This window comes from Xyrauchen texanus, chromosome 4 (genome assembly GCF_025860055.1).
Source record: "Xyrauchen texanus isolate HMW12.3.18 chromosome 4, RBS_HiC_50CHRs, whole genome shotgun sequence".
Classification (NCBI taxonomy): domain Eukaryota; kingdom Metazoa; phylum Chordata; class Actinopteri; order Cypriniformes; family Catostomidae; genus Xyrauchen; species Xyrauchen texanus.
The window spans coordinates 39,939,616-39,961,146 of record NC_068279.1 but is presented as its reverse complement, the minus strand read 5'-3'; the positions used below and the strand labels follow the sequence as shown (position 1 = coordinate 39,961,146).

Genomic DNA, 21,531 nt, shown 5'->3' with positions numbered 1-21,531 from the left:
ATGCAACAGGCGAGGGGCCGCAGGCCGGTGGAACCGAGGCCCGCTGCGCTGGCACATAAACTGCCTAGAGCTGCTGGCTGTTTTTCTGGCCCTGCAGAAGTTTCTCCCGTTAACTCAGAACAAACACGTCCTAGTCAGGACAGACAGCACCATGGTCGTAGCCTACATAAACCGCCAAGGCGGAGTACGCTCCCTCCACATGTCACAGCTCGCCCGTCGTCTCCTCCTTTGGAGTCAGCAGCGACTGGAGTCACTGTGCGCCACTCACATCCCCGGCAACCTCAATGTGATAGCGGACGCGCTGTCAAGACAAAGCTTGCCTGGCGGAGAGTGGAGGCTCCACCCCCAGTCAGTCCAGCTGATTTGGGACTGGTTCGGCAAGGCTCAGGTAGACCTGTTTGCCTCCCAAGAAACCTCCCACTGCCCGCTCTGCTATGCCCGGACAGAGGCTCCCCTCGGGGCAGATGCGTTGGCACACAGCTGGCCTGCGGGGCTGCGCAAGTACGCATTCCCCCCAGTGAGCCTTCTTGCACAGGTGCTATGCAAGGTCAGGGAGGATGAGGAGCAAGTCATTACTTTTCACTCTTTATATTTTTCCTCTTGGCCAACTCTTGAGGTCTCTAGGTCTTGATTTTAATTTTTATGCGGACGACACCCAGATATATGTTCACTCAAAATCTGATGTAAATGTGGCCGTATTACATCTCTCTAACTGTATCACAGTTATTAAAAATTGGATGTCTGCTAATTTTTTATGCTTAAATAGTGATAAGACTGAGGTGATGCTTATTGGTTCGCCCCACCAGTTACGCTGAGTGCAACCTGTAGCGTTACAAGTGGACGGCTCTGTAATCCAGTTCCAATCAAACTTAAAAAACTTGGGAGTAATTTTCGATTCTAATTTAACATTCGATCTTCACGTATGTAATACTGTTAGAGTTTCTTTTTTTCATCTTAGAAATATATCCAGGTTACGGCCCATGCTGTCCTTTCCTGTAGCTGAAAAATTAATTAATACTCTGGTTTTTTCTCGAATTGATTATTGCAATGCCTTGTTAGCAGGAGCATCAAAATCTATTCTGAACAAACTTCAGTGGGTACAAAACTCTGCCGCACGTATTCTGACTAGGACAAGACAAAGAGATCATATAAAACCCATTTTAAAGATCTTGCATTGGTTACCGGTTAAATTTCGTGTTGATTTTAAGATTCTGATGTTGACGTACAAGGCATTGAATGGACTCGCTCCTCAATATCTCGCCGAGCTTTTAATGCCCTACATCCCAACACGTAATCTTCGCTCTGCTGATACCGGTCTTTTAGCTGTTCCGGTAACGAAGCTAAAAACAATGGGTGATAGGGCATTCTCTTCAGTCGCCCCAAAGTTATGGAACTCCTTGCCTTCCGAAATAAGATTTGCACCATCTTTGAAAAGGTTTCAAACATAACTTAAAACTCATTATTTTACGGAAGCATTTGGGTAGAGGTGATATTGGTGGCTGTTAATGAGATGTATATTATGGTCTTAATCTGTCTTGATATTTATTTATAATTTGTTTTTAGGTTTGTAATCTTGTGTGAAATATTTTGTATTGTGTGATCATGCCTTTTTATGTGTTTTTTTTTACTTTTAATTTTGCTTATGTAAAGTGCTCTGAGAATTAACTTTTAAAAGCGCTATACAAAATAAAGTTATTATTATTATTATTATTATTCTGGTAGCCCCTTACTGGCCTACCCGGACTTGGTTTTCGGACCTCACGCTCCTCCCTGGCGAATTCCCCTGAGGAAGGACCTTCTTTCTCAGGGACGGGACACGCTCTGGCACCCACACCCAGACCTCTGGAACCTCCATGTCTGGCCCTTGGACGGGATGCGGAAGATCTAGCCGGCCTACCACCGACCGTCATAGATACAATCAATCAAGCCAGAGCCCCCTCTACCAGGCATCTCTATGCTCTAAAGTGGCGTCTGTTCGTGGATTGGTGTTCTTCCCGAGCCGAAGGCCTGCAGAAGTGCGCAGTTAGGTCAGTGCTCGTGTTTCTTCAAGAGAGGCTGGAGAGGAGGCTGTCCCCCTCCACCCTCAAGGTGTATGTCGCCGCTATCGCGGCCCACCACGACACGATAGACGGCAAGTCTCTTGGTAAGCACGACTTAATCGTCAGGTTCCTAAAAGGTGCCCGGAGGATAACTCCCTCCCGGCCTAACCTGTTCCCCACCTGGGATCTCTCGGTCGTCCTTACGGGACTCCAGAGACCCCCCTTCGAGCCGCTTGACTCAGCTGGACTCAGGGCCCTCTCTCTCAAGACTGCCCTGCTGATTGCGCTCGCTTCCATCAAGAGGGTCGGGGACCTGCATGCGTTCTCTGTTAGCGATGCTTGCCTGGAGTTCGGTCCAGCAGATACTCTCGTGATCCTAAGACCGCGACCGGGCTATGTGCCCAAGGTTCCTACCACCCCCTTCAGGGATCAGGTGGTGAACCTGCAAGCGCTGCCCCGGGAGGAGGCAGACCCAGCCCTTTCACTGCTGTGTCCAGTACGTGCTTTACGTATTTATCTGGACTGCACACAGAGCACCAGATGCTCTGAGCAGCTCTTCGTCTGCTTTGGGGGACAGCAGAAAGGAAAGCTGTCTCCAAGCAGAGACTCGCCCACTGGGTTGTCGACGCCATTTCCCTGGCTTATCACACCCAGGCCGTGACCCCCCCCTTGCGGGTCCGAGCTCACTCCACCAGGAGTGTTGCGTCCTCATAGGCACTGGCTAGGGGCACTGCCCTAGCAGACATTTGTAGAGCAGCGGGCTGGGCAACACCTAACACTTTTGCGAGATTCTACAATCTCCGAGTTGAGTCAGTATCGTCCCATGTTTTCTCAGGTACCGAGCCCGTAGAACTCGGTAGCACGCCCACGATCTGACCGGGTGAATCGAAACCTAGCGCCCTTCCCCTAACCAGGGAAACAGTGCGCCTTCATTCCCAGGAGATCTCAGGTTTGGGACACTGGTCGATTCCTCCCTAGCCCTCGTGGGTCGCAGTTCAGCGGAGGAACTCGCTGACCCAAACCACTGCGGGTACCGCAAGCTACCCTGTACTGGTATAGGTGCTCCACAGGTAAGGCCTCCTTCGGACTCCCCCTGTGTGTAACACCAAGGTTCTGTCCCCTCTGGCGAGCTGACTCCCGTGTTTCCCTTAGGCAGTCATGGCTGCCTCGGCTGCCGTGCTGTATGTTCCCCCCTCTATGAGGCTGGATCCACCACCGCACCGACTTTTATACATAGGCCCTAAGCAGGCCTCTGATGGTTTTGCCACTTAAACTTGCCTCCCCTCTCGGGTAGGCGTGGCCTCCACAGGGCCTTCTCTGCCCTGAATAAGGGCTAAGATCCCCTTCCCTCAATGCGTGCAAGGGCCCCGGCCTTAGTTGCTCTATGCGAGAAACATAGAGAGAAAAGAGGCCCGGCCAGGCTTGGCCCATTCCCAGGTTGGCGGCCAGCACTTTGTTCCCCTCCAGGGTAACGATAAGGAATCCTGATGGCTTAAATGGGGCACTGGGGAAGGGTACATGCAGCCTGATTCAGTTGGTCATCCTGCAAGTAAGAATACCTGCTCGCTCCTGTATCAGCAGTTCACGTACACGGCTCAGCGCATGGCACTTTTATAAGTGGACCCATAGTGTCGCTTCTCTGACACAATGTGGAGAGAGTGACAGAAGGGGAACGTCTAGGTTACATATGTAACCTCCGTTCCCTGATGGAGGAAACGAGACGTTGTGTCTCCCCTGCCACGTCGCTGAGCCGAGCCACTGTTGTGGCCGGACCATTTCTGGCTCCTCAGAAAAATCCTGAATGACCTCCCGTATTTGCGCCGCTTAAATACCCGTATGTCCGAGGGTGGGACATGCAAATACTGGTTGCCAACTCTCATTGGCCTTTTTTCATAGTCCAGAGGTGAATATCGGCGCTCAAGAGAGACCCCTAGTGTCGCTTTTCTGACACAACGTCTCGTTCCCTCCATCAGTGAACGGAGGTTATAGACGTAACCTAGACGTGTTCAGGACACTGCATTTTAAAGATAATTTTTTTTGAAATCCAAATAACTTTACAGATATTTATTGTAAAGGGTTTAAACAACCATAAACAATTAATGAACATGCACTTGTGGAACGGTCATTATGACACTAACGGCTTACAGATGGTAGGCAATTAAGGTCACAGTTATAAAAACTTAGGACACTTAAGAAACCATTCTACTGACTCTAAATAAAGACACTAAATAAAGATGCCCAGGATCCCTGCTCATCTGCATGTACGTGCCTTAAGCATGCTGTTCATAATTTGTCTCTCTGAGTGGAATCATCCCGGAATTCAAATATCTAGAAGCGATGATGTAATATTATTATGACTTATATGCAGAGACTGGCAATTCACTTCATTCACAACTCCAAGAAAGCTCTGCAGAGAGTGAGCTGACTGTAGAGAGGGGGATTCATAACATCTTTTTCATCTCTAAATGCCTCATAAAATTTGAATGAAAAGGTTACAAAATTAGACACAAAACTTGAGAATTCTGATGTAATGCTTAAAAGAGAGTTAGAATGGGAGAAATGGGGTGGAAAAAAGGAAGAGAAGATATTTGTTTCCAACCCCTTACTTTGCTCTTCTATTGTCTCCTGAGATATCTCTCTCTCTCTCTTTATCTCTCTCAGCACACCAATGTAACCTCACTGACACTGTTCCCCGCTCCGCCACCTCCCCTCCATTGATTCAAGTACATTACATAAAACAGGGCTCACCAGTCAGCTCTACAGACAGTAACCTCTGTTGGCTGATTGGCCAGACAATAAAAACTATTAGTCATTCCAATGCAGAACTAACATTGACCACAAAACTTTTAACTTTTAAGCCGTTAGTCTGTTTTCATATAAAAATTGTCGCGAGATCATGAAGTAGAAGTAAAATAAACTCCACACAAAGGCGTATTGGCAACACTGTGCAATGCATTAAAGTGAGGAACAATTCCAAGTGATTTTAACCTATGTGCCAATGTTTCCCATTACAACCCACAATACCGTTTCTAGCAACAATGAGGTTCAAGCTCAACTGTGAAAAATGGCCATATCTCAGTGCTATAAATCCTTAGGTTGTGCACAGCACGATAGGAATAGTTTTGGGACATGATTAATTCAGGAGCTTGCACGATTTCGGGCACAGGAGATATACGCTCCACAAACATCACAGAAGAGGAGAGGGGATAAGGAGTAGTGGCCAATAAAATGGTAAAATTACAAATGTATCATGTTGAAATATCTAGGGAGTAAAACAACACAGTTTTCTTTTTTTCTTTTTTTAAGAAAGAGCCAATTCTTTACTACTTCCATGTGTAAAGGGTTCAGACAAAGTCTCAAATCTCTACTTAACAGAATGTACTGAACACTTCTCAGCTATTTAATGTGAAACACTGTACTGTTCAGTCTGACTCCATTGTCCAGATATAAAGTGAGATTTCAGAGAGATCTGACTTTGTTTTATAGTTAAAGGTGCCACGTATGCCCATAAATTACAACTATAAATATTTCAACGTCATCTTTACTAGGGTTTTTTTTTTGCATTCATGGATGTATATACATACACAGTATAACTACACAGTCTAATGTATTTGTAAAGCATTCATTTACACTTAATTCATGAATTATAAATCATCGTTCCTAAAGTGTTAATAAATTAATAGAGAACTGTATTTACAAATAGAAATTATCAGTTCCCTATCGAGAGGTCTCTCCCATTGCGTAAGTAGCTTACGCTATGGGAAAACTCCGTTTCTCGAGAAATATTTAAGTCTTTATGTAAAACGCATTGCAGCTGCACAGCAGACAGTGATGAGCGAGGCAGCTCGGTCATTGGCTGTGCCGCGGCAACTGCTCGAACCAATGACGGGGCGACTCTGAATGCGCGACCAATGGGCGCGCACCAGCGTTCAGCGCTCAGAGCCTGCCGAAATTAGCATAGGCAGGCTATATAATGGGCACCCCGTCATGCGAGTTCCTTTAGATTTAATCTCCTTCAGCGAAGACCTTCTCTTTACTGCAAGCGCTCGCCCCCGCGACGCTTTTAAAAGTAAGAGTAATTTTCCAAGGCGTTGTTTCAAATGCCTTCAGCCTGCGCCTCGTGCAGAGGCCCTCTTCACGACGGAGATCGGCACATCATCTGCACTCGCTGCCTGGGTCTGGACCACGCAGAAGCTGCACTCATTCAGGGCGGATGCCCGAATGTGACTCCTTGGGCCTCGCCAGTGGCCGCTTTGCGTTTCACTGCAAGCGAGCGGCTTCCACCGTGCTGCCACCTCCGTTCGAGCCGCGCAAGAAAAAGCGCCACTCACAGAGGCTGCCAGAGCACGCCGACTTCGGTGACGTCATGCCAGCCCAGTCCCCGCGTGCATCACCGCTACCAGAAATCTCCCCGCCGCCAGTCCATTTCACGAGAGCGGACCTGCACCCCTCCAACAAAGCAGTGGGTCTCGTGCCATCGACATCAGCGGACACGAGCGCGGGCACCAGCATGGACTCGGAAATCATCCGTATCCTGTCAAAAGCCGTGGAAGACCTCGGGCTCGACTGGGTCTTCCCCGGAAAAACCCGCCCGCAGCCGGCTGGACGAGTGGTTCCTGCAGGGGCGCCGGCAGGCCCCCCGACAGAGACCCTCTCCTTTCTTCCCTGAGGTCCACGACGAGCTCACAAAGTTGTGTCTGCTCACCTAAAGCCTTCTTTTTCTTCCTCCCTCTCCTCAATGGACGGCGCGAGAGAAAGAGGCTACGAGGCAACTCCGCCCCTCGAGGAGACCGTGGCCAACCATCTATGCCCACCCTCCACCGCTGGATGGACGGCCAGAGCTTCTCACCCCTCGAAGCCCTGCAGAACCACCTCAGCTCTCGCCGGTCGCGCATACGCCGCCGCCGGCCAAGCTGCGTCAGCGCTGCATTCGATGGCGGTCCTACAAGTTTTTCAGGCCAAACTCCTCCGCACCATGGACGAGTCTGGACCTGAACCCGAGGCTTTCAAGGACCTGCGCAGCGCTACGGACGTAGCCCTGCGAGCCACAAAGGCCACCGCCCAATCCATCGGCCGGGCCATGGCTAATTTGCCCGTCCTTGAGCGCCATCTGTGGCTAACGCTAACGGAGATGAAGGACGTGGATAAGGCACCATTTCTTGACGCGCCTGTCACTCCAAGCGGCCTGTTCGGACCGGCGGTGAGAGAATTCACTGAGCGCTTCACTGAGGCTCGGAAGGATTCGCAAGCTATGCATCACTTCCTGCCCAAGCGCTCCAGCTCGTCTCAGAATCTGCGCCAGCAGCAGCAGTGAGCCAGGGCAGAGCCGCCCGTCTCCCAGCCGAAGAGCAGACCTGAAAAGGACACTCGACGCCGCTCGCATTCCGCTGGCCGAAGAAAGCCGCACGAGCAACGAGGTCCTCGGCCCAGAATCACTCTGAACACGGAGCCTTGTAAGTCTTCCTAGCAACAGGAAGAAAAAGAGAGAGTACGTATCTCACAAAAGCCTGACCGCTCTCTCTCAAACATCTAAAACATTACCCAGTCCCCTTACAGGTGGCTGGAAATGTCTATACAGCAGTCAATGGGCCAGTCATAAAACTCGCTCACCTGCAATCAAACGCCGTTTTTACGGCGACACACAGAAATCACGAAAAGAGTCATTTTCTGCCTGTGTCACTAATGGTTCACATGTCCACACTAAAGTGCGCATTCCCACATATCAATACTGTCCAAACAGTGCCAAATACCTCCCCAGTTCAGGCTGGATGTCCCAAAAATGTAGATTGTGTGCCTATTGTCATGTATGCACCACTACACACAAGCACTGTTCCCACAGTTATAAACACTTCCCCAGTAAAAGCGGAAATACTATAAGTGTAGCCGCGTGCCTGCTGTACTGCTCGCACCCCTACACACAGCTACCCATACAGTTTCAAACAGCTCTCTATTTCATGCCGTAAGCATCACAGATGCAATGCGCGAGCAAAGAAACTCCCCGCTAAATGCGGAAAGCTTTATGAATGTGGAGCGCGTGCCTATTATGATGTATGCACCCCCACCCCAAAACACTGTTCATACAGTTTCAAGCATCTCTCCGACTCATGCTGTGAGCATCTCGGAGATACTGTACTCTCACACGCACCCCTGCACTCGGCACTCAATACGGCTGCTCAGCGCGCACCTGCGCCTCTGAGAGCCATAGACTCTGTGTTAGCACAAAGCGATTTGCCGGTGGGGCCCATACGTCACTGCGACACGCCCCCAGCCAGCATTCAGCCCATATCTGTGCGAGCAGAAGCCTGGGAAAAAATCCCCGACATGCCGAAATGGGTTTTGAACATAATAAAACCCGGATACTCACTTCAGTTCGCTCGCAGACCACCCCGCTTTTCAGCGGTGGTCGAGACGAAAGTGAGAAAAGATGTGTCACATGTTCTACGCACTGAGGTGCTCAAACTGATAGAGAAGGGCGCTATAGAAACTGTTCCTCCTCTTTGAGCGAGGCGGGTTTTTACAGCCGCTATTTTCTCGTCCCGAAAAAGGACGGTGGCCTTCGCCCCATCCTGGATCTCAGACATCTGAACAAAGCTTTAATGATTCGCTCGTTCAGAATGTTAACAACCAAACATATCCTCGCGCAAGTTCGCCCCGGGGATTGGTTTCTATCAGTGAATTTGAAAGATGCTTACTTTCACATTCCGATAGCGCCTCATCACAGGCCCTTTCTGAGATTCGCTTTCGAGGGACAGTCATACCAGTACACAGTACTACCATTCGGCCTATCATTGGCCCCCCATACATTCACGAAATGTATGGATGCGGCACTTTCCCCCCTGAGACAGCGGGGAGTGTGAATACTGAATTACCTCGACGATTGGCTAATCATAGCACAATCAGAGGACCAGTTAATGATGCACAGATCTTGGATTATCAGCCATCTAGAATGCCTGGGTCTGAGAATCAATTTTGCAAAGAGCGTGCTATCCCCCAGCCAGAATATCTCTTTTCTGGGAATAGTGCTAGTCTCAGTGCAGATGACAGCGCGCCTCTCATCAGAGCGCGCGCTCTCTGTTCGACGCCTTGCAACATCGTTCAGAACGGCGCGCACGCCCCGTCAAACGATTTCAAAGAATGCTCGGTCTCATGGCCTCTGCATCAGCTGTACTCCAGCTAGGATTGTTGCACATGCGTCCTCTCCAGCGCTGGCTCAAGAGCCGTGTCCCCACTCACGCGTGGCGCTCAGGCCACTTTTTGATCAGAGCGAATCACGGCTGTATAAAAGCCCTGATGCCCTGGAAAGCCATCAACTGGTATCAAACCGGCGTGAGTCTGGGCGTGAGTACGCGGAGAAAAATGATCATGACAGATGCCTCCAAAATAGGATGGGGGCCCTTTACGAGGGCAGGCCTGTCTCCGGGTTTTGGTCAAACCCGGAAAAGCGCCTACACATAAACTCTCTGGAAATGAAAGCGGTCGCCTTGGCTTTCAGAGCCCTGCTTCCGTACCTAAAAAACGAACACGTCCTGGTCCGAACGGACAAAATTACGGTAGTTTCGTATATAAATCGCCAAGGTGGACTCAGGTCGAGCTCCCTGCACTCTATGGCCAGGGAGCTCATCCTATGGTCACAACACCACCTGCGCTCGCTAAGGGCAGCGCACGTGCCAGGTGTCCTGAACCAAGGAGCGGACATGCTATCCAGAGACAAGGTTCTCCCAGGAGAATGGTCTCTCCACCCTCTGACGGTTCAGTGGTTATGGCAAACCTTTGGCGAGGCAGAGGTCGACCTCTTCGCCTCCAAGGAAAACGCGCACTGCCCTCTCTTCTTCTCAAAAAGCACGGACGCGCTCGCCCAAGTTTGGCCGAGCCGCCCCTTGTATGCTTTTCCCCCGATCGCGATGCTACCTCAGGTCATCAGTCGGATCAGGGAGGTGAAATGTGCAGTGCTCCTGGTAGCCCCACTCTGGAAAAACCAGACGTGGTTTCCAGAACTGATACAGATGATGCAATCTGCCCCATGGCCGATTCCGCTGAGGCAAGACCTCCTCGGACAGGCCAGCGGGATGATTCTTCATCCCCGCCCCGATCTGTGGGCCCTCCATGCATGGCCCCTCAACGGGTTCCCAAGAACCTCCCCAGTGGAGTTTTGAGAACCATTACTGAGGCGCGAGCGCCCTCTACGAGGCGCTTGTATGCCCGAAAGTGGAAAGTGTTCAGTGACTGGTGTGATACCAAGAGTTTAAACCCCAAAACGTGCGAGATACCAAGTGTACTCGCCTTTTTGCAGGAGCTGCTGGAGGCGGGCCGCACACCCTCCACGCTCAAAGTCTATGTGGCTGCCATAGCGGCGTCACACAATCCTGATAAAGGACATTCATTAGGGAAAAACGATCTGATCGTTCGTTTCCTAAGAGGCGCTAGGAGGATGAACCCTCCTCGCCCACCTTCCGTACCGATCTGGGACCTGGCCACGGTCCTGGACGCACTCAAGGGTGCCCCGTTCGAACCTCTCCGAACCGTGCACCTTAAGCAGCTCTCGCTCAAAACCACGCTCTTGCTGGCGCTCGCTTCAGTTAAAAGAGTGGGCGACCTGCACGCGCTGTCATCAAGCGCTGCTTGCCTGGAATTTGGACCTAACGACTGTAGAGTTGTCCTTAGGCCAAAGCACGGGTATATTCCTAAAGTGCTCTCTACACCCTTCAGAGCACAGGTGATATCTCTGGCAGCGCTATCGTCCCCAGCAGACGAAGGCGACGCAAATTTACTCTGCCCGGTCAGGGCGCTCAGAGTATATTTGGAACGTTCTGCCCTGTTCAGACAGACGGAACAATTATTCGTATGCTTTGTCGGCCAAACTAAGGGTCTCGCTGTCTCAAAGCAAAGAATATCGCGCTGGATAGTGGATGCTATAGCGCTGGCTTATGAAGCCAAGGGCCTTCAATGCCCCTTAGGCATCAGAGCTCACTCTACGAGGAGCATGGCCTCCTCGTGGGCGTGGTCGAGTGGGATACCCATTGAAGATATTTGTGCGGCGGCAGGCTGGGCCTCGCCTTCGACATTTATCAGGTTTTATAACCTACAGGTCCCCTCATTGCATTCCAACATTCTATCAGCCTGACTATAGAATGGACTAGAGTGTGTGTATGCTGGGCATCACCTCCTCCCTTATAAGGTCCGTCTCTGACCGACTTAGAGGATTTATTATGCGTACCAGTACATAAAAAGCTCAGTACATAAGATGTGTGCTTGTGTTTGTACAAAGAGCGCCCGCCTTGGGCAAGGACGCTCTGTAATATCCCAGTATATAGCTCGCCGTTGGCAGGCTCGGGGAATAATCACTTTGCTTTAAAGCTCAGGCACCTGCCTCTGGTTTTATAGAGCGAAGTCAGCACGCACGGCGTTTTACATGGTGTTCCCATAGCGTAAGCTACTTACGCTAATAGGAGAGACCTCTCGATAGGGAGCGACTTCGGTTACTAAGCGTAACCTCGGTTCCCTGAGAGGAGGGAACGAGTATTGCGTAAGCTGCCGTGCTTGTGCTTGGTCAGTTTGCTTCAGTCGATTGAACCTAAAGGAACTCGCATGACGGGGTGCCCATTATATAGCTTGCCTATGCTAATTTCGGCAGGCTCTGAGCGCGCGAACGCGAGGCGCGTGCCCATTGGTCGCGCATTCAGAGTCGCCCCGTCATTGGTTCGAGCAGTTGCCGCGGCACAGCCAATGACCGAGCTGCCTCGCTCATCGCTCTCTGCTGTGCAGCTGCAATGCGTTTTACATAAAGACTTCAATATTTCTCGAGAAACTGAGTTTTCCCATAGCGTAAGCTACTTAAGCAATACTCGTTCCCTCCTCTCAGGGAACCGAGGTTACGCTAGTAACCGAGTCGTTTCCCTCATTCCCCCTGGAATGTATGCCCCTGCTAATATATATATATAGTTCCAAATGTATGTATTTTCATCATGCTTAAATTGCAAAGCCATTAAAACTATAATTAATCATGTACAAATGTTAGTCATATTTTTTGTTTTTATTTCATAGGCTGACATTTTAATGACAATTAAAGATTTAGTGGAACTTGAACAAAATCCCCAACTGAAGTCCCCTGATATTAAGGGGATTAAGAGTACATCTTAGGTCCTGTAAATAGTCAACATTTTTATCATCTTCACTAGATAATTTTAAATGGGTCAGCATTAACTTCCCAAACACACTGTTTTATGTCAGCTATCAACATTCTAAACGTCTCGGGTTACTTAACTGCAACCCCTGTTCCCTATCAAAAGCTACACTTTGATGCTGTGCTGATTTAGCGCAGCATCAAAGTGTAGCTTTTGATAGGGAACAGTATGTACTGCGTTTGTACATATGCACGTATGCTTGTGAAAGTCGCATGTGTCTCCCAAATTACATGCATGCAGTCTCACCTTTGTCACTGCAGGATATCCAGCGGCCACCTCTGCGGGACAGTATACCTTCTCCTCATTGGACACCTCCACCCCATTGGCCCACTGATCCAGGAAACCACTGGGTGTGTAAAGACCACAGTCCCTTACGCTAGCCTTCCGCTCAAAGTCCTCACACACGCCATCACCGTCGTAAAAGTAACACAAGCTGGGCTCATCTTCAAAGGAGAGAGATGGAGATGACAAATGTATAAGAGCCATACCAAACTAATATATCCAGATCGTGTTTCAGGTATTGTTAATAGCAGGCAAGTTAATCAGATATTATTAGCTGCTCTGTTACATAAAATGAAAGTAGATGATGCCCAGAGGCTGTCAAGCTCCAAAAAGGACAACAAAATATAAAAGCACCATAAAATAACAGTATCACATACAAACTTGTACGCCATAATCTAAATCTTCTGAAGACATACAATAGCTTTCTGTGAGGAATAGACTGAAATCACTATACGCTGGAAGTCTTGTTGCCACCATTCACTTTCATTGTATTGAAAAGAGCATCTTGGGCATTCGGAAGATTCTTATGATGTGTTATATTCATACGAGCAGACAGAGAATTACATTTGAAGAAAATTTGGAGCAGAAGAAATTGAAATATACCTTGTGTAAATTGTCAGCTTTACGATAAGATAAAATGCTATTTCTAGACATTTTACACGCACATGTTACCAGAAACAATCATATTTTTTAACAAGAAAATTCACATTTGATCATAATTTCTTTTTTCCTGGTAAGACCTCTGATATTAGGGCAAAAATCATGTTCTTGATAATAATTTTGTATTGTTTTCATTTAAAAATATATATAAATCCTTAAAACAAGATCAGTTTGATTTATCTTGTTTTAGAAACAACACTGCATAAGATATTTAAGATTTTCAGATAATGTATTTCTAACATGTGTATGTTGTCTTACTGTACTGGCAGTTTTTAGTCAAAACAAGTGAAAAAATCGACCAGTGCTGAAGAAATAATCCAAAGTATTTATAATACGTTACTGACCTTGAGTAATCTAACAGAATACATTACAAATAGCATTTTACAGTATGTAATCTGTAATCTGTAGTGGATTACATTTCAAAAGTAACCCTCCCAACCCTGACAACAGGTATGCATTAATCTCAAAATAACCTTATTTTTAATTTAGTTGAGTAGAGTACATTCTATTTTGTTTCTCATGAAGAGAGTCATTGGCATTACTTCATAGTGATATTGTCTAGTCTATTTTTTACTGCCGTTCATACAAGAACTGTAATAAATCAAATCATTCATGATGACAGATGTATTACATCGTTTATGACTGTTCTGCCCAGACACACTTCCAGCAAATTGATCATCTCAATTAAACTCCCACTAGCATTGTCAACATAGTGCTTCTAGGTTTTTTAATAAAGTCATTCATCTTGCTATAAACCTACAAATATGCTAGTATTTTAAATGTTGAGGAGGGTTCATAGTTGGTGCCCTGATATGTCCTGTCTATCCCTAGACTCCTGGATGTCAGCAAAATCAAGATATATGTAGCTGACGCTAGGAGAACATGCTTTTAACTGTCCTGTCCTGTCACCTGTTCAGTCATCCTTGTAATCAACAACTACTAAGTGCCAATCAATGCCAAAAGCAGACGGGAAACATGTTTTCAGGATATGCACTTATCATGTTGAACACTCTTTCCCTGGCAGCCTCCAAGCAACATAAGCAAACAGGGTCTATGTAAAATTAGAGTCATCCTCTGGTGCACAGCAGCTACAATATATCATTCAGAGGAAGCTACAATGTTTAAGGGCAGCAGGATCCATGCTGCACCTTGTCACATCACTTCCTGTACTAAAAACTAACAGGAATTGTTTTATTAATACTGTGTCACCACGTCCAGTTCTCGTGACACATTAAAAACAGAGTGCTGGAAAACATCAAGAACTGCAGGATTGACGTGACCGTAGATCTGTGCATTTCTACTTGATCAGACGTTTGTCTTGGGGCTCGTTCAAAATAAATAAAAGTTGTACGCAAAACACTCAGCTAAGATAAAACATTTTATTTTTGTCAAATGTCCGTCTGTTTTGAACAAAGTGACCGATCAAGAATGGAAAATGAAAGATGCTGTCGAAAGTGATATTGAGTGCTCTAATAATTCAGACAAAGATTTAAAAGTTTTACACAAACAGTCATAATTTAGTTGTTCATGTATTTTTCACTTTATTTATTTATTTGCTGCTGCAGCACCTTTAAAACATCTTTGCAATTGTCATTATTAAGAATGATCACACAATAGCCGTCATTGACTTACAATGTAATGTGTTTATGTATCTATCTGTCTGATTTTATCTGAAATTGTTGATTAAGGGTCATAAAAAAATTACAGGTTCATTTTTGCTGTGTACTTTCAATCAATGCTAATTTTCACTGGAGTTCATGGTACATTAAGCTTTTTTAACTAAAAAAAGATTAGGTTAAATGTCATTCCTCATGATATAGTTCGACCACTTTAAAAAAAAACGTTTTGAATTCTGTCATCATTTACCCACACTCATGTTGTTACAAATATGAAACACTTTCTTTCTGGAACACTAAAGGAGATGTTTAGTCAGAATGACAGACTCAGTTCCATTTACCATCATATTACGGAAAAAAAGATGCAATGAAAGTGAATGGTGAAGCTAATGCTTTGCTTGACATTTCCTTTTGTGTTTCACAGAAGAAAGAAAGTCATATGGTTTGGAACAACATAAGATGACAGAAAAATGTCATTTTTTTTGGTGAACTACTCCTTTAATGAAGCAATGAGAGTAGAATGTGCTGAATTTCACAGGCCATTATTTAAGGCAGTGAAGGATGAACTCATTGAACCTATTCCAAAGCGGTGGAACTGCCAATTAAGCACTGTCATGTACTGGTGCAACCTCAGACTTCCAGAGGTGGCCTAGAGGTCAGACAAGCCTTCAGCTTGATGAATATAGGCTACATTCAACAGTGAACTTCAAAAGCCCTTCTTTTTTTCTCTTCTGTCTCCTTTCATCCTTTCTTTACTCTGTCTTTTTTGGGCTCTTTAACTCCACTTCGGCTTTCCGTCCACACATTGGGAAGAAAAGGTGATTGGTGCATTACTGCTAACAGGGAATTGCCACAAAAGTCTGCTAGCGCTCGTTAGGCAGATCTTAGAGCTCTACAGCAAAGAGTAAAGTCCTTTGTTAGGGTACTTAAATATCCGAAAGAGGGTCCAGTTATGTGGCCAATTGTTTTGACAGAACTGATTAGCTTACAACTTAAACCACTCCATTATCATCACACCTTGCTAACAAGTTTTGTACAATAAAGGGATAGCACAACAGAATTTTCTCTGCCTTACACCAGAATTTTATCTGCCTTACACACATTGTCAATGTAGGATGCTTGGTGACACTGATGATAGACCGAATCCATGAGATTGATGGCTGGGCATCCAGGCAGAACTGACATCAATAGAGAACTGAGAAGTAATGGGCAACGCAGCTAAATGTTGCCAAAGCACAAAATCAATCAAACTGATGCTACAATTTGTTGTCTTAATAGTTTTGTAGTGGAAAGTGTATTCTGTTTAATTTAAGAGAATAAGCATTAAACCCATAAAGGAAACACACACACATATGCACACAAAAAAAATGCTTTTCTGGCCAAAATATAATTGAAATATACTGTAAATATATGTTAAAGAAATTATATTTTCTAAATGTCCCAGATCATTTTTGTTTGTTTATTTGCTTGTTGCTTAAACCTTTACATTTCAAAATATATTACAAAATGTTCAACTGGGACAAGAAATTGTGATATAGCAACTATTCTCTATTCTTGCTGAAATGTATTTTTTTTATGTATTTTAGGCAATACATTCTATTTTAAAATATTGAAAATGTACAAAAATATATCTAGAAAAATAAATCATATATTAAATATATTTAAAATGTATATGATTCTATTCTGTAATAAATATAAGCAATATTCTCTTTATTCCTGATATATGCTTTGTTTATTTCTTTTAAATTACACAAAACATATCAAACACTTTTTTTCTTTCCAAGTTCAAATCAAGTTAAGCTCTGTTGACAGGATAATGCTGTGGATTAACATAAAGCATTTTCAAATTCTGCCCCATGTTAATAAAAACAAGCAAATGTAACAGTAGCCAGCTGGTTCATAATACAGTAGCTGTGCAATGTGTAAACTTCCTTCTGTCTCACTAGTGACCAAGGACAGAGGTCATGGCTTTTATAGCCACCTTGCTAGCGCGTCTGGCTCCCATGCAGGGGATCGCCAGTACGAATCCCGCTTGGGGCGGGTCAAGAAGGGCCAGTGACACAAACATTGCATTTACAGTGATGCACTTAACTTGTGTTGAAGCCATGACATTGCTTTAACATTTCTACCTAAAGATCACAGTCACATACCAACACAATTGAACAAGGGCTCTTTCTTGCACTGGTTTGAGCAGCCATCTCCATTAGCAAAGTTCATGTCATCACACTGCTCGCCAAGATATCTGAAAGGCAAATGAATTTATGCTTGTAAGTCATATTGTGTCAGTGTTATGTCACACAAATAAAGGTTACTGCCAACAAAGGCGTGTTACAAATGAAGTCTTTGTCAGTGGGCATTGCAAGTCACAATGCAAAATAATTGTTGTTAGAACACACAACAATAAAATACATTTAGTAAGGTTTATACTTAGAACATGAAAACTTACAGTTTTCTATACATTTGAGTCATAAGCAATTAGGAAATAACATTTAATACCCAGGAAACAAAAAAAAAAAAAAATGTTTGTTACATGATGTAATCATTGTATTAATATATTATTTGTATTTAAAATAATAATACAAGTCTTAATATCTTATGCCATTTTAAAAAGGATGTTTTGCCGTGCATGGTAACCGACTAATATTTTCCATTGTTAAACAAATAAACCAAAATAATATGCAATTTTTCTACCAATTTTAATACATTTTATTTATACAAAATCTTTGAAAATTTGATTTGAATGCTACATAAGTAAGATGTCTCACTTTTGGATAAGTCCATCCCCACAGTAGGGTGAGCCCTGCTGGTGAGAGATTGGAGGAGATGGTTCACTCTCGGCTCTTCTAGACACTGTCAGCACATGGTAGGTGTATGTCTCGTCAAACTTTAAGTCCCTGAAACACACAAACAATCAGCAGAGTAGATGAGTCCAACTCTAATAATTGGAATGGTGAATTTTAGTTCACAAACTTCACAGTTCACAACTTTTGCTTCTGCTTGCCAGAAGCGTTCTGCACATTTCCAACAAATGTATAATTTTTTATTTGCATTTCTCCAACCATTCAAAGAAATTCTAAACTGATGATTTCTGCATATGTTTGTTGAGAAGCAGCTATTAGCAGTGTATAAATATGTGATTTTTCAGGCTGAGGCATAGTTTAAGAGTTTGCCATTATACAGGGATATAACCAATCATTGCCTTTAAAGAGGTCATGTCATGAGGAATGCAATTTTCAAGATTTTATTGTACTATAAATACATACAGTAAGTTTCAGAACTAAAAACCTCAATTGCTTTAAAGAGAACATTTATTGGCACCCAACTGCAAAAACGGCTCATTCTCTACCTCCACGACTTTAACGGATAGGGAGGGGAACGGTACAGCCATTGCTACACACCTATAGAGGGACCATTGCTGTAGTTGTTATTTAACTAACAAAGTGTTGGGGAAGATTCGAAAACACAGTTCCTGGCTGTGGAAATTTAGTGTCTCTGCATAGCCTTCCGAAGGATGACAACATTAGGTAAGATTAGCTAAAGTTTATTGTTTCTGATCGATCAAAGTGGGATTATATGTTTTTTTTTATTATTTTATTTCTGCACATAACTCTAAGGATTCTTTGTATAGTCAGACATTTTTAGCGCAAAATAAATAATTATTAGGACTCCAACGCAGAGCAGATTGTGCTTATTACATGGTTACTTACCAAAGAAATGGACTCGTAGTAGCATTACACCATCCATTAAATTCAGGCATCTCATCCAATCATAATCTATCATTTGCTTTATAAATTCTGTAGCTGTCTTTCATTGATCATTCTGCACATTGTTTTAGCCCCCATTCACCCCTTCACCACCACTTTACGACCCAGCCATAGGGGTAAGTTCCTCTCCCCTTCCGTTATCGTCTTCCGGCAGGATCTGGCAATCCGAACGAGAATCTTAGAGCTAAACCGAAGGACGGTGCTTACACCAAATGAACTATTCTATCCCCATATCCATGATAATTCTCAATGATATCTTTCTGGTAGAAATACATAACTTCAAATTACAATTATTTTGTAAGAAGAAAGCATAGTGCAGAGTGTAATGAAAGACAGTTGGGTAGAATACGTTAGTGGCTGCCATCTCATCTGTATTGTATTAACCAGGACATCTGGTATTTTGGCCAAAATTAATGTATCGAGATGGCCATTATCTGATATTTAAGATGCAAAACAGTCATGGGTGATCCCCTCACCTGGTTGACTGGTGAAATTATGGAGGATGTGACTACCAACCTGATGAACCTCCCAAATTTTCCATTAAATGGGAGACCGACAGTCCTTTACAACTGCATCTAGATTTATTAACCCTACAGATTCACAGCTTGTGTTAGTCTCGACTATTATGACTGTTTTTAGCTGTTTGGAATACATAATTCTGAAAAATCAATGGCGCAATCTAGTGGTCTGAAATCCATGAGTAACAACCGCATATCAGACGTATCAGACTGGTCATCAGGGTATTATGAGTCATCTTTACTGCTTCTCGGTTCACGGTGCGATCTCTACAAGAAAGCTAATAAAATAACTTAAACTCAAATCAATATTTCATGTGGATTTATTTATCTGGCAAGTAGTCTTGTAATAGGCTGGATGAGGAGGAGTGATTTTCACAAAATAAACACCAACAGAACTCTGATGCAAACTGGAGATGCATTTCAGATGTTCAGCAATTTATTTATTCTTATATAATTACTTAATTTCAATGCAAATCAATATTTTATGTCCATTTATATATGTGTTTGCTTAGTAGCTGTGTGATAAGTGGGATAATGTAAATTCAGCCTGTTACTATCATAAAATAAACCCAGACAGGTTATCATCCTGAAGGGGTTAAATTTGTGATGACAACCGGCTGACTGCAGATTATCCCTTGCTTATTTGTACAATATTCCAAATCCTTTATACCTATTCAAGTAATCAGGAGCAACAGTGTCCAGACTTTGTTCAGTTTTGATTTTTTTTTTTTCAGTCAAATAACTGTAGTTTGATTGCGTGCTTTATATAAATTGGGACATTATATTAGTACGGACATAGCTATTAATAATTGGCTGAACTGAGTGCTTTCAGGTGATTTAGAATATCGCTTGCACATTTTCATTCTTTTATTCTTGTAAAAAAAAATCAGCAAGTGCTGGTGGTGGGTGTTTGCGCTTCAGTAATGTTAGCCAATAATAACACAGTGGGTGTATATATTAAGTATATTATATAAGTCTTAAAGGGGACAGAACAGAAAACCAAATGTTTCAGACATTGAGGGCCAGAGACAGGGTGGAAAAAGGAAATGTAATACTATTTTATGACTTTTTTTGTGCAAAAACCTTTATTAACATTATACGTAAACCTCAAGGAAAATGAAGTAAAAAAAAAAGAAGCATGATATGACCCCTTTAATTTGAAATTATTAATGAAAAGCAAAATGTCTCCTTTCATCCTCAAACACCAACAATTAGATGGTAAGAAAGGATGGCTATTGTAATGTGATCTCAGTGTACAAAGTGTGCTGTACACACAGCACTCATCATGACTGTAATACAAACCTTCATATACGTAAAGCGCAAAACTCAGCTGAAATTCTGTAAATCTCTAGTCATTCCCTATGCTGGGATCAGCACAAAGCAGGGCCACTAAAGGTAACACACTTTGGCATTATAATAAAGCAGCATAGGATCTGCCATAAATACCACTTAATTAACGCACGACAACTCACATAAAATGCATTTCCACTCTCATTCTATATATCTCAATGAACTGACAAGATAAAAGAGTTGGAGAAAGACCAATTGGGAAGGCAAAGGGATTATACACCCATCTGTCAATTTTCCTAGTCCCTAAAATAAGGAATAGTTCACCCACAAATGAAAATTCCGTCAACATTTATTTACTCACATGTCGTTCTAAGCCCATATGTATTTCTTAACACAATTGGAGAAATTCGGAAGACTGTGCTTCTCGATGTTTCACATGCAATTATAATGAAAGGGGACTGGAGCTTTTAAGCATAGAAAAGAATACAAAAGCAAGAAAGTTTACAGAAACAAATTTCACAGAAGCAAAAAGAAATACTGGTTTGGAAAGACATGAGTCATGTCAGTTAATAATAACATAATTTTATTTTTTGTGTGAACTATTCCTCAAATTCCATTTTTTTTAATGAATCCTGCACCTCTTCCTACAATTAACCCAGCTACTTATGGTGCTTGGGTAACAAAAAGCATTTTAATCAAGACATAGATCAACCTTTAAACCTCTATTTGCACATTTGCTTCTCAGATCCTTTACACAGGTTTAACTTTCCGGCTGAAGAAATACAAACTCTGCAAGATTGCACAGTGTGCGGAAGCCTCACAGCTGGTTCAGGTACATTCAACTCAATCAGCTACACCACAAGGCTCTAAATCACCACAAACTCATCCAGCTGCAGTCTTCCCAAACAGTCGAATATGGGTCAGAGATCCTCAGTGGTGTGAGAATTGCATAGTGCCAGAACACACTTTGCTAGAACTGCATATGCAGTCTGAGCCAACCCCAATGGCAGGAGCTGGAAGATACTGGCCCGCAATGTGGTCTTGTGGCTGTGTTTTTCTAAGACATGTTTGTTGTGGAGAGGAAGAGCAAAGCTAAAAAAGTACTACTGCTATCCTTAACAGCCACAGTGACTCCTGAGGTAGACCGTTGGCTCAGCTTACACAGAGATGGAAATAATATT

At 44.0% G+C, this 21,531-nt stretch overlaps 1 protein-coding gene across 1 annotated transcript in view; it reads right to left on the bottom strand.

Annotated features, from left to right (window-relative positions):
* Window positions 1-21,531, bottom strand: part of LOC127642975 (pappalysin-1-like) — a 140,574-nt gene that overhangs the window by 70,889 nt on the left and 48,154 nt on the right. The window contains exons 8-10 of the mRNA XM_052125462.1: window positions 17,544-17,672; window positions 16,929-17,020; window positions 12,467-12,663 (exon numbers count right to left, since the gene is read on the bottom strand). Coding sequence (XP_051981422.1) covers window positions 12,467-12,663; window positions 16,929-17,020; window positions 17,544-17,672 — 418 coding nt within the window. The remainder of the gene's footprint in view (window positions 1-12,466; window positions 12,664-16,928; window positions 17,021-17,543; window positions 17,673-21,531) is intronic.